Source organism: Phalacrocorax aristotelis, chromosome 11 (assembly GCF_949628215.1).
Source record: "Phalacrocorax aristotelis chromosome 11, bGulAri2.1, whole genome shotgun sequence".
NCBI classification, from domain to species: Eukaryota; Metazoa; Chordata; class Aves; order Suliformes; family Phalacrocoracidae; genus Phalacrocorax; species Phalacrocorax aristotelis.
The window spans coordinates 2,128,635-2,148,283 of NC_134286.1; the positions used below are offsets into that span (position 1 = coordinate 2,128,635).

General features: G+C 48.7%; 3 protein-coding genes across 5 annotated transcripts in view; 1 reads left to right on the forward strand and 2 right to left on the reverse strand.

Moving 5' to 3' along the window:
• Positions 1 to 2,956: 2,956 nt before the first annotated feature.
• Positions 2,957 to 7,907, reverse strand: TAF9B (TATA-box binding protein associated factor 9b). 2 transcript variants are annotated; one of them, XM_075106600.1, is made up of 8 exons: positions 7,798 to 7,907; positions 7,641 to 7,722; positions 6,480 to 6,616; positions 6,271 to 6,405; positions 5,401 to 5,482; positions 4,698 to 4,811; positions 4,031 to 4,231; positions 2,957 to 3,435 (listed from the first exon to the last, which is right to left on the reverse strand). In XM_075106600.1, the coding sequence occupies exons 1-7, from the start codon at positions 7,846 to 7,848 to the stop codon at positions 4,065 to 4,067; spliced, it is 768 nt and encodes a 255-aa protein (XP_074962701.1). In that variant the 5' UTR covers positions 7,849 to 7,907; the 3' UTR covers positions 2,957 to 3,435; positions 4,031 to 4,064. The 2 variants fall into 2 exon arrangements, with proteins under 2 accessions (XP_074962701.1, XP_074962700.1); XM_075106599.1 differs by having other exon boundaries at positions 2,957 to 4,231.
• Positions 7,908 to 10,638: 2,731 nt separating this feature from the next.
• Positions 10,639 to 13,283, forward strand: LOC142063094 (growth hormone secretagogue receptor type 1-like). The gene is made up of 2 exons (XM_075106481.1): positions 10,639 to 12,132; positions 12,976 to 13,283. Exons 1-2 carry the CDS (start codon positions 11,280 to 11,282, stop codon positions 13,281 to 13,283), a joined length of 1,161 nt encoding a protein of 386 aa, XP_074962582.1. The 5' UTR covers positions 10,639 to 11,279.
• A 1,026-nt stretch (positions 13,284 to 14,309) lies between these two features.
• The window catches only part of LOC142063170 (fibronectin type-III domain-containing protein 3a-like), a 49,414-nt gene continuing 44,074 nt past the window's right edge, over positions 14,310 to 19,649 (reverse strand). For both annotated transcript variants that reach the window (XM_075106590.1, XM_075106591.1), the window contains exons 25-27: positions 18,766 to 18,932; positions 17,672 to 17,793; positions 14,310 to 16,922 (exon numbers count right to left, since the gene is read on the reverse strand). In XM_075106590.1, coding sequence (XP_074962691.1) covers positions 16,605 to 16,922; positions 17,672 to 17,793; positions 18,766 to 18,932 — 607 coding nt within the window. In that variant the 3' untranslated portion in view covers positions 14,310 to 16,604. The remainder of the gene's footprint in view (positions 16,923 to 17,671; positions 17,794 to 18,765; positions 18,933 to 19,649) is intronic.

A 19,649-nucleotide genomic window follows, 5' to 3' on the forward strand; every position in this document is an offset into this window, starting at 1 on the left:
GGTTTTTTGATGCACTGCCTTAGTCTCAGCCCCTCGTACCGCTGAGCTGTGCCGTGCTTCAGCCCCGGGGTGGGAGTCACGCCATCGCCTGGGGCTGTGGGGCACGCTCGGGGCTTAAATCAGGACACACGTCTTCATTTGGTGTCCGTGCATCCCCCGCCCCATTAAAGAGTAAATGTAATCAATGAGAGAGGGAGAGCGCCTTTGTAGCGCACACGTAGCTAAGCCTACGTGTCACTGTGTGACCAAGAGTGTGTGCATGTGTGAGAGAATATAGTCATACATATATTAGAATATCACATACATAAAAGAGCAGGTGTTTGTGAGTGCTGGGTGTGGTATGTGGCTATATTTTATACATACAATGGTTAGTATATCATAGATTCTGTGGTATGCAGTATATGACATCGTACAGTTTAGCTGTATAAAATCTGGCTGATGCTGCGTGTATGATGCAGCAACACAGAACTTGAGGTTAGGCTAGAAAAGAGCCTTAAGATCATTGAGGCCAACTTTTTTTTTAATTAAATATACACACACAAATATGTGTGGTTTATTGGTTTATATTTAAGCATGCTGTGTTTTACAGTCTCTATTTTCTTTTAAAATGTTAATTTTTTTATATATATAGCGCCTATGGCATGCATATTTACACCTGTGTGTACACACCCTCCCCAACAAACACCCCCAATGAAAGGGTGTCTGAAATTATCTGAAGAGAGTATAAACCTATCCATGTATTAAAAAGCATATGGTTCTATGTGTTTTTAGCTAAACCCATGGTTTATATGTGTTAATAATATATGTATTTTTTCATATATATGCTAGCTTATACAGTCTATAGTAATCTCTCACACATGTTATGGGTTGCGTATATAAAAAGGCTCTCTGGGCCGTGTGTTTGTAGCGCGAGAATACACCTGTGTGTATGTAAAGCCCTAAGCGTCTGTGAGAGCAAGAGCAGGTGTCCCTGGTGGTTCATAGATATTTAAATAGAGGGAGAGCTGCAATAGCATATGCTTTTTGTCTACCTATATATTACACTATAGACACGGCTGGCTGTCGGGCGGCGGGCGTGGGGGTGCACGCCCACGCTCGCTGTGGCGCTGCAGTATATGTTCGGCGTTAGCAGCGCACTTTGTCTAGTATAGTGTGGCTTTGCACAAAGGGTGTCTGTACAGCGCCCAACAGACGTACGCACCTACAAGACCAGGAGCCTGCAAGGGCGTGTGGGGTTTGGTTTTTACATATAGCTGTGTGTAGTATATAATTATAAATAATGTTCTAATATGTAAGTATATATAATCTAGAGCAATATATAATAATTATGTATTATATAATATCAATGTAAATATGCCTAACAGGTGGCATGCTATATTACATATGGCATATACAAAATACGCTATTATGTTTTGTTAGATATGTATTGTTGTTTTATACTTGGAGATAAAAATGAAAGAGCTTGAGGCTGTGTGTGCATTTATAAATACATGCATGTATGGAAAATAGGAGAGCGTCGGGTGTGAGAGAATATATGATATAGGTTCATTTATAGCTATATATATATATTTGACTAGTACAGAGCTGAGAATAGTGTCTGTGAGAATGTGGATGTATATAATTTAAAAAATTACACATTATATGTCGCCAAATGTTGTACGCTGTATACAGTGCTATAAAAAGGGTGCCTGAGACTGTAGTGAGGATAAATACAGCTATATAAAAGAACAAATGCATGAATGTGTGTGTAATACAAGTGTATATATACATATATGTAAAAGGTGACTGTGTTTTTGTATGTGCATAATTAACTACGCTATATTCTCTGTGTACACACACTATATTCTACGTATACTCTGTGTGTGTGTATATAAATAAAGAACAGCTGTCTGGGAGCGTTTGTGCGTAATACAGTATATACACATACATATATAGAATGACTGAATGGACCTTTAGAGGCCACCCAGCCCAACCCCCTGCAGTGAGCAGGGACAGCTTCAGCTCGCTCGGGTGCCTCAGAGCCCCGTCCGGCCTGACCTGGGATGTGTCCAGGGATGGGGCATCGACCACCTCTCGGCGCAACCTGGGCCAGGGTTTCACCGCCCTCAGGGTACGTTTCTTCCTTATATCCAGCCTAAATCTCCCCTCCTTTAGTTTAAAACCATCACCCTTGGCCTGTCACAACAGGCCTTGCTAAAGAGGTCGCCCCCACCCTTCCTACAGTCCCCCTTTAAGCACTGGGAGGCCCCAATAAGGTCTCCCCACAGCCTCCTCTTCCCCAGGTTGAGCAACCCCAGCTCTCACAGCAGAGGGGCTCCAGCCCTCGGCTGTTTTGTGGCCATCTGTATTTTTTTATATATTAATTTTTATATCGTGTATTTATATCTATATTTTATATATTAAATATTTTATATTATCTATATACAACACCTGCTCTATATAAAAGGCCCCAGCAGAGCAGGCCCCGCTGCAGCGCCCACCACACCCTTCTCCTTCCCAATGCGCCACGAAGAAGTTTTTTAATTCCATCTTTCTATAAACCTTCGCGTTGAGAAGCCCCGCGTCTGCTCTTCCTTCTCCCGCAGGGAAACGCCGGTTTCACGCAGCACTTCTTCAAGCGAACAGGGCAGCGGGTACAAAGCGCGGCGCAGCCTCAGAACCTGCAGCAGGAGCCAGGCTGGGGCAAGGCGAGGGGCCCCCGCTTGCTTCGCTCCTGAAAAACGTGTCGTGAAGAGGCAGCGTTCATCGCTGCACCATTTTAAGAGCTGGTATATTCAATTATTTGTGAACCTCTCAGGGCTTCAATAGGAAATTGTGATTTTGCAGTTGCAGCTGAGCCGGGCTTTGCGCAAGAGCTCCCCCAGCCCAAGGCAGGCCAAGCTCAGCGTGAGAAAAGATGCACCAGGAAGGGCAGTGCGAGCTAAAGCCTTTACCAGGAGACACTGTTAAAAACACGCACCGCTTTGTTCATTGTTTACTATATAAAACCACGTGCAGTTTATTCAGTCCTCCAGCAGAGCAGCGCTGGGGTCCCGCTACGCCGCAGCCGCACCTACAGGCACCCGGCACATCGGGCTCGCAGCCCAGCCCGGGCGATTCGCCCTTCGCCAGCTCCCGCCACGACAGCGACGTTTTATTCAATACACGTATAAGCTCGAGCTTAACGAAGTGGCGACCGACAGAGGTAAAACTCTTTGGAAATAAATAAAGGACAAATCTTGGCTGCGCTTTTAGCTGTTCTCCAATTTTTGAGTTGTGGGTACTGGTGTAGGTGTTAAGGCCAATAGAAACCACGGATTAAGCCTGGCGATATTCAAGAAGCACTTGGATGAGGCCCTCAGAGACACGGTATGAATTTGGGGTGTCCTGTGCAGTGACAGGAGCTGGGCTCGATGGTCCTTGCGGGTCCCTCCCAGCTCAGGACATTCCATGATTCTGTGATTAACAGGAACCAGCGACCAGCCTAAGGAAGTGCTCTCCAGAAACCCCCTCCTCTACCCCTTATCTGCATTGCTACTGGTAAGAGGCGGCCTTCCCGCCCCCTGGAACTGCACGTGGAGGACAGTGTATGCAACTAACATGCCCTGGAAGCAGCAGATGTATTGGGAGGAAAAAAAAACCCGAAGGTTGATATTCCCCAGGTACATCCCACCCCACCCCGGACTCTGCTTTTGGCGTTATCTGAAATGATTCTCTACGTCACACCACCCAGCGCTTTCTAAAAATCGTTTTTACTGGGCACGGGGCGGTACTGCCAGCACCCGCTCGCCAGGCTCCCGAGGCACGGGCACGGCTGTTAGGAACACAGCGACAGAAGAGACATGAAGGCTGTTGCCCTCCACCACAGCAGCCGGCGCTCACCGCTGCCGCTGAGGGTCAAAAGGCGTTACGGGCCACGGGAAAAGGTTAGTTGCTTTTTCCTCCCTCCACAGGCAATGATCTCTCTCGCACTCTGCACCCAACTGGCTATAAACAGAGTATTTACACGCTCTCACGCCATTTACAAAGGACTCTTGGCAAAACACCTTACGGGCCTCAATATGAATCACTGAAGAAGGGGATCTTCACAAGTTATCGTAGTCATCGTCATCCTCGTGCTTCCTTTTCAAGGGATTTGACTCGTTAGACGTATTCTGTGACGATACCATATTTGTAGTAATAAGAATGTTCTTTGGGCCAATTAACGAAGGATTAATTAGAACATTCTGCACTGTCGGAGTGGTTGGCGTGGCTGCGAAATAAAAGAAAAGGAGTCATTGAATGAAAAGCTTGAGAAAATGAGTTGATTTTCCCCACACAAACAGAACTTCCAACCCAATAAAGCAGCTACTAGAACATTCTGGGCTGGAAACCCTGCAACGATCCGAGAGCGAAGCAGAGAAGACGGGAGAAGGCTCATGGGGTGAGCACAGAAGAGCGAGAGAGCACGGAAGTGGCAGCACACCTTCAGTGAGGGAAACCCGCCAGAAACGCCGCGTTCCGGCTGACACCACAGCGCCAGAAACAGGAATGAAAAGCAGAGGTGGGCTGAGCAGCGCGGGGCCCGCGTGCCTTACGGAAGGAGACAGGGAAGACCAGCAATATTAAAAAAAACAGAAGAGGCGAAGTAATTTCCCACGTTATTAGTATAAATTAATTACCGTTCTGCTAAAAAGAACACCAAAAAGTGCTGCTGATCCTCACAGCTCGTGTTTTACCTGACTTGACCGCTGCCTGCGAAGACGGGATCTGCACGGTGAACCTCTGGCCCGTCAGCGACACTGGGGTGCCGACCTTTGTTGAGACGGATACTGTCTGTGCCGAAGGCGTACCTGAAATTGGAAACAACTCGGTCAAAAGATCATTTAAAAAAGAAAAACAAACATACTTGCTCTCATAAATTTGCTTTCAGAGCAGAACCTATTCTTTTCAAAGAGGCGGGACCGTGCAGGAACCTACTGATACTGGATATACACAAGGCAGGTTCAGCACATTTACTCAAAACCTATAAAACCGCGGGTGAGGAACACACAGAGTAATGTGTCAGTGCACAGGCTCAGTCACGTATTTTGTGAACCTTTTAAGAACGGATGTTATTTAGCGCTCCTTGTAGTTCAGCGTCGTGCTTACATTGAGGAAAAAACCCTCAAACTGCTCTAAGTTTCTTGAACAGCCTCTTCACGTGTAGAAGTTACCACAAATCCAGGAAGAAAACCGCAGGATGTCAGTACGTACACACGTATCAAAGGTTACACCATCCTTTTTGAAACAAATTTAGTTTTTATGATCCCGTCAAGCGACGCTACGTTCAGGTGGCACCCAACACACCCTCAGCGGTTGAAGCACGCTTTAAATTACTCCCCATTATTTTTTTCCCTTCATAAAATCAACCCTGGAAACCCCAACTGAGCCGTTTCCTACCCAAAGTAGGAGTGCTGGGCCTGCTGCTCACGGCACCGACGCTCAGCCGAGGGACCGTGATTCTTCCTGCAGAGGAAGAGACCTGTCGAGAGAGAGCGTTCAGTTTAGCCTCCCCTTAGAAATTAACGGTTTTTAACCCGGGAAGAAGAAACGGTTCTTCCCACAAAACCACAGAGAGCCTATTTCACAGCAGCAACACGCGATTTGCGTTCCAACACAGACGTTCTCAAACCCTTCACGGGCTGAACGTCACCAGCGCGAGCTGGAGAGCTCCTGGGAGATCGGCAGGCGGCTGATCTGGCAAACAGCGCTCGGGTCAATCGCGTGAGCTTCTACTGGAAACAATAACTACAACATTTTTGTCAGCAGTTCTTCTACTCTATAGCTAGCACCAAGGCACGCCCCACATCCACCCTCAAGCTCGACTTTTAAAATTCTTTCTTTAAAATGGGGGAAATAAATACGAAATCCTACACACCAACACATTCAGCATTTTCCAGCAAGCAAAGCAAATCTTTTCTCTTCCCTCTAAAGCAGGAACAACTAAGGCATAAGCACAAAATATCCTTTAATATCTAAAGCCGTACTTTTGCCTTACACCAACATTCAACTCGACAATTTTACTTCAATGCTACAAAGATTCACTGGTGCATTTTTTAACACACTTTGAATTTGAACCTAACTAACAGTAAAAATACATACAAATTCCTAGAGATAAAGACCACTGACCTCGTTTCAGACGTTATTCTGACATGCACAGGCCAGCGTTTGCCCATGCGGACCCTTCAGAGGTGCGAAAAACTAATTCTGAGAATGTTCCTGGCAAACAACACGGGCATTAGGAGAATCCGGCCCTACCCAAGTCCTTACCTTCTTCTGCAAGGACTTCAGCCTGTAGTTGGGAGCCGTCAGGCAGTATCTGTCAGGTGGAAGCCGGGGTCCAGAATAAGGCTTTATCAACGGCAGCGGTGTCTGATTTTTCTGCCTTGCGATATCTAACAAGAACTGGAGAGACAGGGTTACCTTCCTACCCAAGGTCTTTTAGCGCACTCTGTTATTATCAAAGCAGTTTTACTTACGTCTCTCGGAGGTGGAGATGTAAACGACTGGTCTGTTCGACACTGGATCGCCAGCCTCACATCATCCGCATCAACGCTGGATTTCTTTGCATGGCTTGAGTAAATTTTTGCATCTTCCAGGATAGTAGTCACATACCCTTTGAGAAACAGAACCTCTCAGTAAGGTGGGGCTGAAAGAAATGGATCTTTCCTCCCTGATCCCACCTGGCTGTCACCGAAAAAAGACAACACTGCGACCTCCAAGGGCAGGAAGGCTCTGCAGAGGGACCTGGACAGGCTGGATCAATGGGCCGAGGCCAATTGTATGAGGTTTAACAAGGCCCAGTACTGGGTCCTGCCCTTGGGTCACACCAACCCCAGGCAACGCTCCAGGCCTGGGGCAGAGGGGCTGGGAAGTGCCCGGCGGAGAAGGCCCTGGGGGTGCTGGCTGACAGCCGGCTAGGCATGAGCCAGCAGTGCCCGGGTGGCCAAGGAGGCCACCAGCCCCCGGCCTTGTGTCAGCACTGGGGTGGCCAGCAGGAGCCGGGCAGGGATGGGGCCCCTGTGCTCGGCACTGGGGAGGCCCCACCTTGAATGCTGGGCTCAGGTTTGGGCCCCTCGGGACAAGAAGGCCCTTGAGGGGCTGGAGCGTGTCCAGAGAAGGGCAGCGGGGCTGGGGCAGGGTCTGGAGCACAAGTGTGCTCGGGAGCGGCTGAGGGGGCTGGGGGGGTTTAGCCTGGAGAAGAGGGGGCTGAGGGGGGCCCTTCTCGCTCTCTGCAGCTGCCTGAGAGGGGCTGGAGTGAGGGGGGGGTCGGTCTCTGCTCCCAGGTCACCAGGGACAGGACGAGAGGAAACGGCCTCAAGCTGCGTCAGGGGAGGTTTAGGTTGGAGATGAGGGAAAATGCCTTCCCTGCCAGAGCGGTCAGGCCCTGGCACAGGCTGCCCAGAGAGGTGGGGGAGTCACCGTCCCTGGGGGGGTTCAAAAACGTGTAGACGCGGCACCTGGGGACATGGTTCAGGAGGCCTGGGGGTGCTGGGTTGGGGGTTGGACCTGATGACCTCAGAGCTCTTTTCCAACCTTAATCATTCTATGATTTTGTGATTTTGAAGGCCGAAGGGGGTAGCACTGGGCGGGGTTTCCCCTCCCTGCGCCCCTCCCTCCAAGCCCCCCCTGCCCCTTACTGTAAGCGAACTCCAGCATCTGGTTGATGACGCGGGGCTCGTACTCCGTGATGCCCATGTCCTTCAGGATCTGCGCCATCACCTGCAGGGCGGAAAGGCACGTCTGAGCTCCCCCACACCACGCCGGCCCGCCCCGGTCCCCCGGCCCCTGCCCTACCTGCGCGTCTTTGGGAGCGCTCTTGGGCGACGCCATCTTGGCCGCCTCCATCACTTTCCCTCGCCTCACGGCGGCCGCTTCCGGTCGCGTGACCCGGCTACGGGGGCCGAGAGGGCGGGGGGGCGGCGGTTGCCATGGCGACGCGGCCTGGCACAACGCATGCAACAATTCTTTTTTAATAACAATATTTGCGGCGGCAAAGCGGTACCCGAAGCCACAGACCGAAGCCACAGACCGAGTCTGACGGGTTCGGGGGAGTTGTCCGCCGTCCCCCTGAGCTGCAGAACAGCCGTAATGCCAGCCGCTCAGCCGGCGATGGCGCAGAAGGGCGCGTTACTTCATTAATGACTTTGATGGCCACTTTTTAAAATTGTCAGCATTCCCCAGATTGACGAAAAACACGAGTTTTGGCAGCAGGACTTTTAAAGCTTGTTCTCCTAGCAGCCAGGGATCTCTGCCTGCATTCCATGCAGGTCTCATCAAAAGCTTCTCTCTCGCTTTCTGGTGCAAAACAGAACAAAAAAAAAAAAAAAAAAAAAAGTGTTTTCTTGTGAATTTGTCAAACAGGGGGAGTAGCAGCATCCCAGCAGTTGTGTCATTAGCCGAGCTGGTCCAAACGGCGGAAGGGCTGGAGGAAGCTGCAACACCTGCACTGGAGCAGCGGATGGAATGGGGGAGAGACGCCAGCCTCCTCGGAGAGCAAGCTGGCACACACAGCTGTTACTTTGTGATCCCTCTGGGTCACCCCTGCAACGCGTTGCAAAACACCCATGCCGAGGGTGACGTTTAACACCCAGGAGCGAGCGCTCAGCCTACCTAGATGTGAACGCAACATTCAGATCTGACGTGGACCCCGTATATACGCGCTGGGATGGCGGCTGGCCCCCCGCGCCGCAGGTTCTCCGCTGTCGGGGGTGCCAGGCTCGGCCTGACAGGGGGCAGAGGCAGCCCCGCGGCCACGGCAGCGGCAGGAGGAGCTGGAAAACCCGTGCCCAGCACGTGCCAGGGCTGGAGGTGCAGGCGGGCGGAATGCCTCCGCTGAGGCTCTTTGGCTGGAAGTGCTGTAGCGTTACAGTCCAAGTCATTTGACTTTCATGAGTCAGAGCATATTACACAAAAACATCCTGCGAGGAGGGAGCGGAGGATGAATTCCAGACACCGACCTTAGACAACAAACAAAATCCACTACTTTTTTTTTTCCCTTGTTTTAGGGAAGAGGCGGGGGAGCTCTTCCATCGTGGGCTGGATGCAGGCTGTGGGTCAGGCTGAAACTTGGCATCACCTGCCATTGCTGCCATTTATTCCCAATGCAGTAAAAGAAGACGCAGAGAGCCACTTTCCACAGGGGAGATATTTGTCCTTGAGGCCACAAATGCCTTCTGTGCGGGCAGCTGAGCTGGAGCGGGTCTTCCCGGCCGTGAAAGCATCCTCCCCACTGCCAGCCCTCCGGGGCATGGCCGCGCTGTGAATGCCTGCGTTCAGCTGGCTGCGGGGGCACAGCGCATTGGCCGAGTGACAGAGCAGTCACCCTTCGTCTCTGCCTGGACACGGGTTTCTTTCAGCGATGGAAAACAGGAAACTGGGTCACGGCGTGGCCAGGCCGAGCGCTGACTCCTCCGTCTGCCACTGCTGAAGCAGGGACGTTCGTCAGAGGCAACTGCCTCCCAGCTGGGAGCGATCTGCTCAAATAAATAGGGACGAGATGCGCACGCTGTTCAGGCCATGCGAGCGTCTGCCGGTGGGGGCTTGGCCCCACTCGGGGTGTGCCGTTTAACTCCCCAACATGGAGTTAGTTAAGCAGTGGGAATTTCTTAGATGGGGTTTGTAGACATGTTACGGTGCAGCAAAGTAAAGCCTTGGCACACAGACTGCTTTGCTTTTTTTTCTGAGGTGTTTAGGTGCCTGAACCTCTTAAAAAAAAAAGCCACACAGCCAGCGCTTCTGCCTGTTGGAGATGGCAGCAGGAATCTCCCCTGCGCTAGAGCCAGGGATCTGTCAGCACAGTGCGGTGGCTGTGTTCAGCACTGACCTTTTGAGCCCAAACCCCACGCTATTTGGCTCTACAACATGCTGGCACTTGAACAGTCCTTCAGGCAAGAAAAACTGCAAAGAGCAGAACTCTGAGGAGAATGGAGGAGGTTTGTTTTGTACCGGGTACCCCGCTTACATCTGCCAGCACCCTCGTGCCCAGGTGACGGAGGACTTTCTGAGGACCCTGGCCGGGCACATCCCACCATTGAGCCGAGCAGTGTGCGCGGCCTCGCTGGTGCCCAGAGTCCCCGCTCCTCCGGCTGTGTGCAGTTAACCTCCGGCTTCCGGGAGCCTTCCCTCGCATCTGCCCTTGCACTGGCCCCTTTTCCCTCACCTCCCCCACACTTGCCAGCTCATAACCTCTTATCTTTTCTGAAGTGGAAAGTACATCAGGGCTAAGTGGCAGACTGTCGCATTTTGAAGACTGATGTTCAAATAAAGGCTTACCCATCCTATCTTAATAATGTCATTAAAGCACTGCCAGTAGAAATTTCTCACTTGGTGGCATATGCTGGGGAGGAGCTCAAGTGGGAAAGGCTCTAAGTAAACAGAGAACGATGGAAAATTATGTAAATGGCCCAGATGGGCTAATTAAATTTCCAGTATCAAAGAACTGTTCGACCCTACCTGGTAACTGCAGGTGTTTTTGCAGGGTAAGGAAAAAAGTGGAATTGGCGGGGCGGGGGGAGGGCGGCATGTATTTACCGCAGCATCATTAGTTGTGTGGGGGTGGAGGGAGGAGGATGGGTGACCGCAGAATGGGCAGCACTAAGGAAAACGGCCACGAAAAATCCAGCGGCCCCAGCTGATTTCCCCAGAGAATATGTGACATGCTGGGGAACGACGGCATCCCAGGGACCTCCCGGCACAACGGCATCCTCGCTACCAGCAGCAAAAGCCATCCTGTGGGTGAAGTGCCCATGCCTGCCGGCCGCGGTGACCGTCTGAGCGCCTCCCTGCTCCTCAGAGGAAACTGCTCAGCCTGAAGATTTCTACTTGTGGTGCTCGCAAGTGCTGGAAGGATCTGGCAAACCGCTGAGCACATCCGAGAGGCTGTTCCTGTCCAGCGCTCCCTGGGAGGGCTGCCTCTCCTTGCAGCCCCTCCGCCATCGATCCGGAGCCCTGCCGCCAGACCTGGCTCTACACACTTAGTCTGATTCACAGAACTTGAAAGGAAATCTAAAAAAACGGCCCTTTTCCAAACACCGCGAAGCTAAGGGTAAATATCAGCACGGTAAATATTGTTTTATAATGGTCAATATCGTTTTTAAAAGGTTGCATCTGGCAAGTGCTGGATGTGTGACTCTGCTACTCCTTTGCTTTGCATAAAATAGACTAATTGGCACTTGGGTATTTATCGTCATCAGCTAAATGGTTTTGGACAGAATTTTGATTTTTTTTTTTTTTTTAACTGATCATGTGAGAATCGTTGCGTAGAGGGCTGGTGTTGGATGCTCGCTTTGAAACATGCCCCTCTCTTGCCGCGACTCAGGTTTCCGTCGAAGGGGCAGGGGAAGCCAGCCCTGCCCTCGGCCTTGAAACCAGACATGGGCTCCACCTCGAATCACAGCTATTTCAGAAATGACACGGACCCCTCGGAAGACCAGTCTTTTTCTTTGTTTGCCGTCCATATTTTGGTGCCTGTGACAGTAATTTCCATCATCCTGTTTTTCTTGGGAGTTTCAGGGAATTTGATAACGATAGTCATTTTCAGACGCTCGCAGGAGATGAGGACGACAGTGAACATGTACCTGTTCAGCATGGCACTGTCGGACACACTGATTTTCCTTGGCCTACCTTCTGACCTGTACCGCCTTTGGAAGTACAAGCCCTACATATTTGGGGATTTTCTTTGCAAGTTCTTCATTTACCTGAGCGAAACGTGCACGTACTGCACCATCCTGCACATCACCACGGTGAGCATGGAGAGGTACTTCGCCATCTGCTTGCCCCTGAAAGCCAAAGCCACCATCACCAAGTGCCGGGTGAAACGGGTCATCCTGGCGCTGTGGGGCTGCTCCCTCTTCACCGCCGGCCCCATCCTCTTCCTCTTCGGGGTGGAACACCCCGACGGCAGCGTGCCCCAGGAGAGCCGGGAGTGCAGGTCCATCGAGCGCGTGGCCCGCACGGGGCTGCTCATGACGATGACCTGGGTCTCCACCATTTATTTCTTCCTGCCAATGCTCTGCTTGACTCTGCTGTACGGCCTCATCTGCAGAAAGCTCTGGCAGAGCAGGCGGCGGCTGCCGGACTGCCAGGCTGCGGGCAGGAAAAGGTCCCACGCGCAGACTGTGAAAATGCTGGGTAAGAGTGCTTTCAGAAACCCAGTTCTGAAGAGCTGCCTTCTTTAATCACTCCCCTGGGGCGTAGAGCGATGCGGGGGATCATGGAGAGGAGGGACAAAACACACATGGTTACACAGGTTTAAAAATCAATGGATTTACACTTAATTTGTGTCCCCGGCTGCACCGTGCTCAGGCGAGGGACCTTACTGCACGGCGGGGAAGCAGAGCAGCGTGGCTTTTCCTTGTTTTGAGGTCACATTCCTCACGTTCCCCCGCCATCTCTGACCTTGTGGGATTAAATTAAAGAAACTGGAAAGTTCAGTGACTTAAAACCAAACCAGGCGCTTCCCCTGCTGTGGCGAGGAAAGGTTTTTAAAGCCATTTCCCCTGCAAAATTTCTCAAGCTTAGTGACTGTGGCTTTGTCTGGGATGGCAACAACTCACAGGTCTGGGCTCACATGAACATGGTCTTTATCCCCTGCCAGCTGCTCCCCATGCTTTGGTGCAGATGCTGAAACCAGGAGGGTTTAGGTCCCCCTCCCCAGCCCTCTGACCCCTCCCTCCCAATCCCCCTCCCCCCCCAATCCTCCTCTGCAGGAAAGGAGCAGCACCCATGACTGGAGATACCTTCAGTAAAAACATACCCTATTTTAATTGAAAAACCAATTAATTTTGTGTGCAACTGTAAGCCCTCATTGCTTGACATCACCAGCAACCACAGCACAAAAGCAGCCGGGCGAGGCAGGAGGTCTTGTCTTTGCCTGGTTAAACTTCACAAGTTCATGTCTCGGTCCTTATATAGTTTAAAGAGGCAAAATAAACTCTGCTCAAGACGACTGAAGTGTGCTCTCTATCTCTTTAGCCGTCGTAGTCTTGGCCTTTGTGCTGTGTTGGCTCCCGTTCCACGTCGGCCGAATCCTCTTCGCCCAGGGCGAAGTCATCCTGTATGACCTCACGCAGTACTTCAACCTCATCGCCATGCTCCTCTTCTACCTCGGGGCTTCTATAAACCCCATACTTTACAACGTCATGTCACACAAATACAGGAAAGCGATGAGCAAAATCCTGCACCGCAAGCGAACTCGGCGCTGCAGGAGCCTGCCCAGGAGTGAGGTGGTTCCTTTTGGAGGTACAGAGCTCGCTTCTTTCATGTCAACCGTTCAGCATTGACTTCATTCTCACAACCCCAGCATTTTGCCAGCAGCGTTGTGTGTTAAAACCCAGGTAGATGGTGCACATGGACACTGGGAGAGGTTTTGAGGCTGCACGTTCGGCTGCTACGCATTTCCTCAGGTAGGTTTTCTGAAGGTTGGAGCCGATTCATGTTCTTCCTGCGCATAGGGGCAGGCACGGGGGAGGCTGGGCTCTTCTCTTCAGAGAACCTCCCGGCCACGCAGCCAGACTTAAGAATCTGCAAAGCTCCCGTCAAGGGATTTGTCTGTTTTTGCAGACTAGGCATTTTGTTAATTGCAGGCCTGTGAAACATAATTTAAGTTACTTTCTTCCTGCAGAAGCCAAGAGAAAGTGGAAGCTAAAGGCAGGCCAGCTGCTTGCTCTCAGCAAATAAGCCTAAGAAATACAATCTGTGAGGTACTTGAAAGTGAGAAGAAATTACTCATTTAGTGGGCCTTCTTCCTACAGCCTGATTTATGGCTCACCCCTCTGGTCTCTTGATAAAAGACTGAAAACGAGGGAAGCAACTCTTGGTCTTTATTCAAGCTACAGCCAGCTTTCCGCAAAGTCAGAGCCCGCCTGTGCCGGGCTCCACGGCGAGAGGCCATCCTTGCCTTTAGAGTTCACCCGAAGGGAGCAGGGCCAAATCAGACAGGGGGGCGATGGCGGGGGAGGGAAGCGGGAGCAGAAGGCGTTCGCCCCTCTCCCTTGTTTGTAAAACAGGCAAAGGCCAAGCCCAGACCACCAGCTCACGGGCTGATCCCGGCACCCTCCCGACCTCACATAAAAGGGTCCAAGAAACCACAGGGCTCGGTCCCCCGGCTGGCACAGCTCTTGGAGCGGACTGGGTTGTGCTAAGGTTCCCACAAAAACATCTTCCTGGAAGCCAAGTTATTTAAGAGGGCTCTTAATGACACTTAGTAACGAGGCTAAACATGCTTCCTCACCCGAAAATACATGCTTGCACCCCTGGCTGCTCCCGAGTGAGATGAAAATCCGAAAAACACACACACAACACCGTAGTCAAATCTGAATACATTTGTATTATTTATTGGCTGTATTAAATATATTATCTATTTGATAGTTACAATTTAGTAATACAATGCATGGCAGCTTTAACATAAGTTTGAGATACCTCAAAATTACAATATGAGAAAACCGAAGAGACCTAACAGATTAATGCCACCGGGGTGTATCGCTCTGGAATGGATAACGGCCGACGTCACACCTGCGTTGCGGTCGGCTTTCACGGATACCTTCTGGAAACGTGAATATTGTGTGGCAATTACAAAAGAACGTCCTTTCGCTTTTTAGGAGTCACGCACGACTTGTTAGTATTTAACTCTGCAATCCTAATTTATCTTTTAAAATTACTGGAAATATTATTGCCAAATAAACCTCTACAAACTTCGTTCTAAGAGTTAAAGAAATAACCCTTTGGCAACAGAGATTTGCTGAAGGCAGTCTTATTTGCTAAAAGGAGACTATGAAGAGAAATACGGACAGATTGTAAACTCTTCCGCAAACTAAAGCCTAATATCTGTATAAAACTCTTTTCAACACTGGAGGGAGAGATTTCTATGATATAATAAACGATTAACTTAAAGTTCTGCTACAAGTAGAACCATACATTCAAACATACATTTTCCAGGACTTTTAATCAAAATAAATAGAGTACAAAATGAAGAGTACATTTTGAAAAGATTAATTTCAGATTGCACCATAAATCTACTTTTAAGAGTATTAAGCGATACTATGTCATAATTTAGGTTTTCCACATCTGAGATACAACACAATGCCTCAAACTATAACGCAACATTAAGTCATCAACCGCCATAGGAGAAAGACCCTTAAAGTGATTAGTTACGGGAACTACTTAGCCTGTAGCACTATCACATCCAACATTCCACGTACAAGCGCATCGCTCTGATGGATATAAAGTGTAGCCGCAGTCTTTGCGAAACACGCCGAATCTACCTTTCTCTGGCACGTTCCAAATGCTATTGGGAAGACCCATTCTGAAACACGTTCGAAATCTGTGAGCACCAGCTTTCAAAAACACCCGATACAAAGCTGTCAGACTCATCTTTAGGTACTCGCAAGCAGAAACAACAGTCGTATGTAGTGCACAGTGTCCACAAAAACATACCCGCCAGACAAACAGGACGAGTTTCAGAGAAGTTCATCGCAGGCTGAACATTCCCATCTAGAGAACAATGGAATGTGAAGCCGCTACCACGCGGGCAGCGAGTCATTTAAAACATCGTATAAATGTTATCTAAAAAGAGTTCTTTCATGTACAATTTCATAATTCAGATTAAGTTAGAAGGGCATCCAAAAGCAGTTCGAACTTCTTATTTTTAGGTTAATAATAGTACAAAAACATTTGCTCAGTTTGAGCCAAATAGTGTAACATTTACCATAAATGCACTCTTTCTCCTTGAAGACAATACCTGTGCTTTTCTGAAAACACTGCAAAGATTTAATCAGAAACACAGGAAATTACTTTTCTCTCAGGCACTGAGAGTGAAATGTGGATTGGGCCAACAGCTGCTCACCAACAGCAGAAAGCATTTCATTCCGAAATGCACGATAGGAAAAGGGGGCCTCTTCTGCCGTGTTACGTACGAAGGCCTTCGCTCTACGGACGTGACGTCCTGCTAACCGTCTGTCTAGCATCTGGATTAAAAGCCTAAAAACGCTGGCACCCTCTACTTTAACACTTGAAATGATTGTTACTGAATCCGAAATACTAAAATAACTGTAAAGTAGTAATATCACTAAGTCAATATTCTGCTTTCCTTCTACAGTATATTAAATGTGGTATGCTCTAGTAATGTTCTGCAATACAGTACTGCTCTAAGCTTAAGCATTTGTGCTGCTGTATTTCATGTATACCAGACTACAACACCCGAGGAAACACCGCGGATCGACTACCGCTGCTCTAGTTGTAATTGAAAAGGACTTGTTCTACCAGTGCCTTCTCTCTCCAGCTGCCAAAGGGCCCCGCTTTGAATTCAGAGAGAGGAGGAGTGTGCACACACACACACACACACACCAGCGTGCATGGTAAGGCAGTTTTCTTTGCTGTTTTTTTAACAGCTAACCCTGATTACAGAGGACCCAGGATTACCCTTTCTACAAGAAATCTGTGTTCAGCATTTGGAAAGGACCTGCCAACCCAGCCTCACTGTTAGCCAGCAGCAGAAGTGGAAACGCACGTAACTATACATTTCCAGCTATGATTTTACTTAGAACTAACCATAAATACCCGAAATAGCTTCTGTACGAAAAGCTGAGAACTGAATAGGCTCCCCTCTACTTGATTACAAAGTACTGAATGACAACAGCAAATAAAATAGCAACCACCGCAAATCCGCAGAGAAGAACGATAGCGATGAAGCGCTCTTCACGTAACGTCTTCTTGGTCTCTGCCAACTCCGTCGTCACATCAGCACACGGTGGAACCAGCTCTGGTTTCTGAGATGAGAACACTGTACTGGGACTGTAAGGTCCATATAGTTCTTGTGATCCAGTCGAGTCTTGGGACTGACGGCCAGCGCAGACTCTGATCCGATATTCACAGTTTGTCTGCAAGCTCGTGAGACGGAAGGAAGTCTCTGGTCCCTTGTACACCTGGTCAGGAGGAGAGAGGGGACCACTTTACGTGGGGATGATCCTACAAGCTGGATGCTGCCTGAAGTTGTTCGCTTCAAGCCAACTTAAAGTCTCAGCTTTCATTTCTAAAGAATTTACCGTTTGTTTTCTTGTGAATAATCCAAAGCTTCCTGCTGTGCCCCACACCGACAGACCTGGATTTTGAAGCTCAGAAAACCCCCCAATCTTTCTGCACAGCTACTGCTCTGTGTAGCCCTGCCGCTGAAGTGCTGTCTGTGACTAACACAGGTAGTGATGCCTCAGACCTTAAGATTTAAGAATCAAGAGCCACGGCAAATGCTGGGAGATGAGGATAAACCAGCGTTAACCCACACCTCGGTAACCAAATCACCCAGCAACTCTTGAGCCCGCCTTCGCAGTCATTTGCTTTTATGGTATAAGCAAAGACTCAACAGGGAACTGAAACATTATGATCTTTAATCTGGGGCAACCTTTGATGCCGGGAAGGGGCAGAAGGGCAGGACCCTAAACTGGAAGCTGTCCTCACCCGCCACAAACTTAAAGCCTCATTGAGAGGAGCTCACTGAGACGCTGAATGGAGCGCCTTGAGAGTCAGGGCTGTAAATGGAGTCCCTTGCTGAAACGAAAGGTATCCCTGCCACTGGCAACACCAAACAGAACTGGAACCTTCAAATATAGACATCTTTTTTTGCAGTAATTTTTCAAAGTAAAAAAATCTCAAGTTCATCATGGTAAATAAAAGGTACCTGATCAAACTCTCTCCCAGCAGCAAGCTGAAGGATGTAAACAATGGGATCTCCTTTCATCGGCTGTAACGGTTCCCACGTGATCTTGTAAGTGTTTTCTTCCAGCTGATTTGCTTTGGGTGCTAGAAAAAAAAAGTGATTTGTTGGCATTTCAGAAAAAGAGAACAATGGCCTCGACAAACGTTCTTGCTTTTTCAATCAGAAGAAAATAGCCCAAATCACCAGTTATTACAGTGACTCATTTTCACAGTTAATGGAGCAAACGGGCACTGGTTTCGGTGACAACAAGGGAGTTTTCTCACTCTGGCTCAAAGTACACTTTGCTTTTGTACCTTCTCCATTGAAAAGGTTTCAGTTCCAACCCAAGTGACTGGGCAGTGTAAATCTGAAAGCTGAAGGCTTTCCCAGTGTATTTGTTGACGATGGAGAGGTAACAGTCATTCAAGTAATTTTAAGCCATTAAGATTTGTTTCATTCTTTCCTTCTCTTTGCTATATTTCATGACACAAGCTTAAGAGGTGATCATTATAGTATTTATAGGTTACACTTGTCTGTCTTTCAAGGGGACAAGATAAGCTTCTGGCATCTAACGCTCACGCAGATGAGCGGGCCCTTTCAAACTGCTAGAGAAAACAGCATTTATGTCCATGTACCGTGAGCTGAAATTACATGTTATAAACATGGTGAGCCAGTTAATTTTCCTGCAGGTCATTAGCACTCAGATCTTCAGAATGACTTTTTCTCTAATGACAATATTTAATGTTCCTATTAGAAAGCAAAGATCAGCGGAATTATTTGGGCTCTCATTTGCCTACATCCTGTTAAAACCCTGAAAAATTATTTTCCAGCTGAAAATGGGTCAAGGAAACGCTTCCTGGCAGGGGTGGAAGAGCTACGGTGTAGGAGGTGACCACACGCTGGTCCTCCACCAGCAGAGCCCTTCTTACATCAAGATAACGCCTGTCATAGGTAGCTTCTGTTCTCTGTCCCACAGAGGCCCTGGAAACAGGCTAGACTGGGAAGAGAGTCGGGTTTTACCATATAACCTAATACGTAAACAGCTTGCAGAAGTTTCTGGTGCAGCGTAAGCTCACCTTTAAGAGATGCGGGTGGAGACTTAGTTGTAGTGAAAGCGTAAACTTCAGAAAACTCTCCCTCTCCAGCATCGTTATACGCCTGGATTTTGAAGTAATATGTAGTGGATTCACTGAGTCGCTGTACCTTGTATGTATGACAAGGACCGTTATAAACGGTAACAAACCTGGAGGAAAAAACAGAATAGATACAAATGAGTATTATTCAGTAATCACTAATTTGTACGTCTGTTGTACGCGGAACATTTTCATATCTAACTTAAGTATAAAAAAAGTGACAAGACATTGCAGGTGCCCGGGTTTTCTGCATACATGCACAACGAACGCTAGGCAGCTTGAGTTCCGCTCCGGTCATCGGCTGTTCGCGATGTGCATTAAATCAGCAGCACAGACCGTTCGGGCTCGTGGAAGTCTCCATTTGCGTTCACAAAGCGTTCATTCCGCCCGTCTAGGCGCTAAGCTACAGCCACACACAGGCTACTGCTGAAACTATAGGACCAAACCCTTGATTTGAATCAAGGGAATAACCCTTGTATGTAATAGATATGTTGTAATTTCAAGGTAAAGAACAGCTGTCAAGTCCGTATTCCTTACGAGCAAACGGAACTCTGTTTTAGAATTTCCAGGAAAAAACCCAAAACAAAACAAAAAACAAAAAACTGGCAACACGGGAAGATGGTAAGATTTTACTATTTAAATAGTAAATAGTATTTACCGTTTGCAAGTAAATACTAGTGTGACAACAGCTATTAACAGCATTTCTGGCTGCAAACTAAGGGGCAACCTTTGGGATGCCCAAATGTCGTACCAGTGCAAACAGAAGCGAGCATACTTCAAACGTCGTAAGAACTTGATACGAGGTTGTAAAGCAGCAATACCCTTAA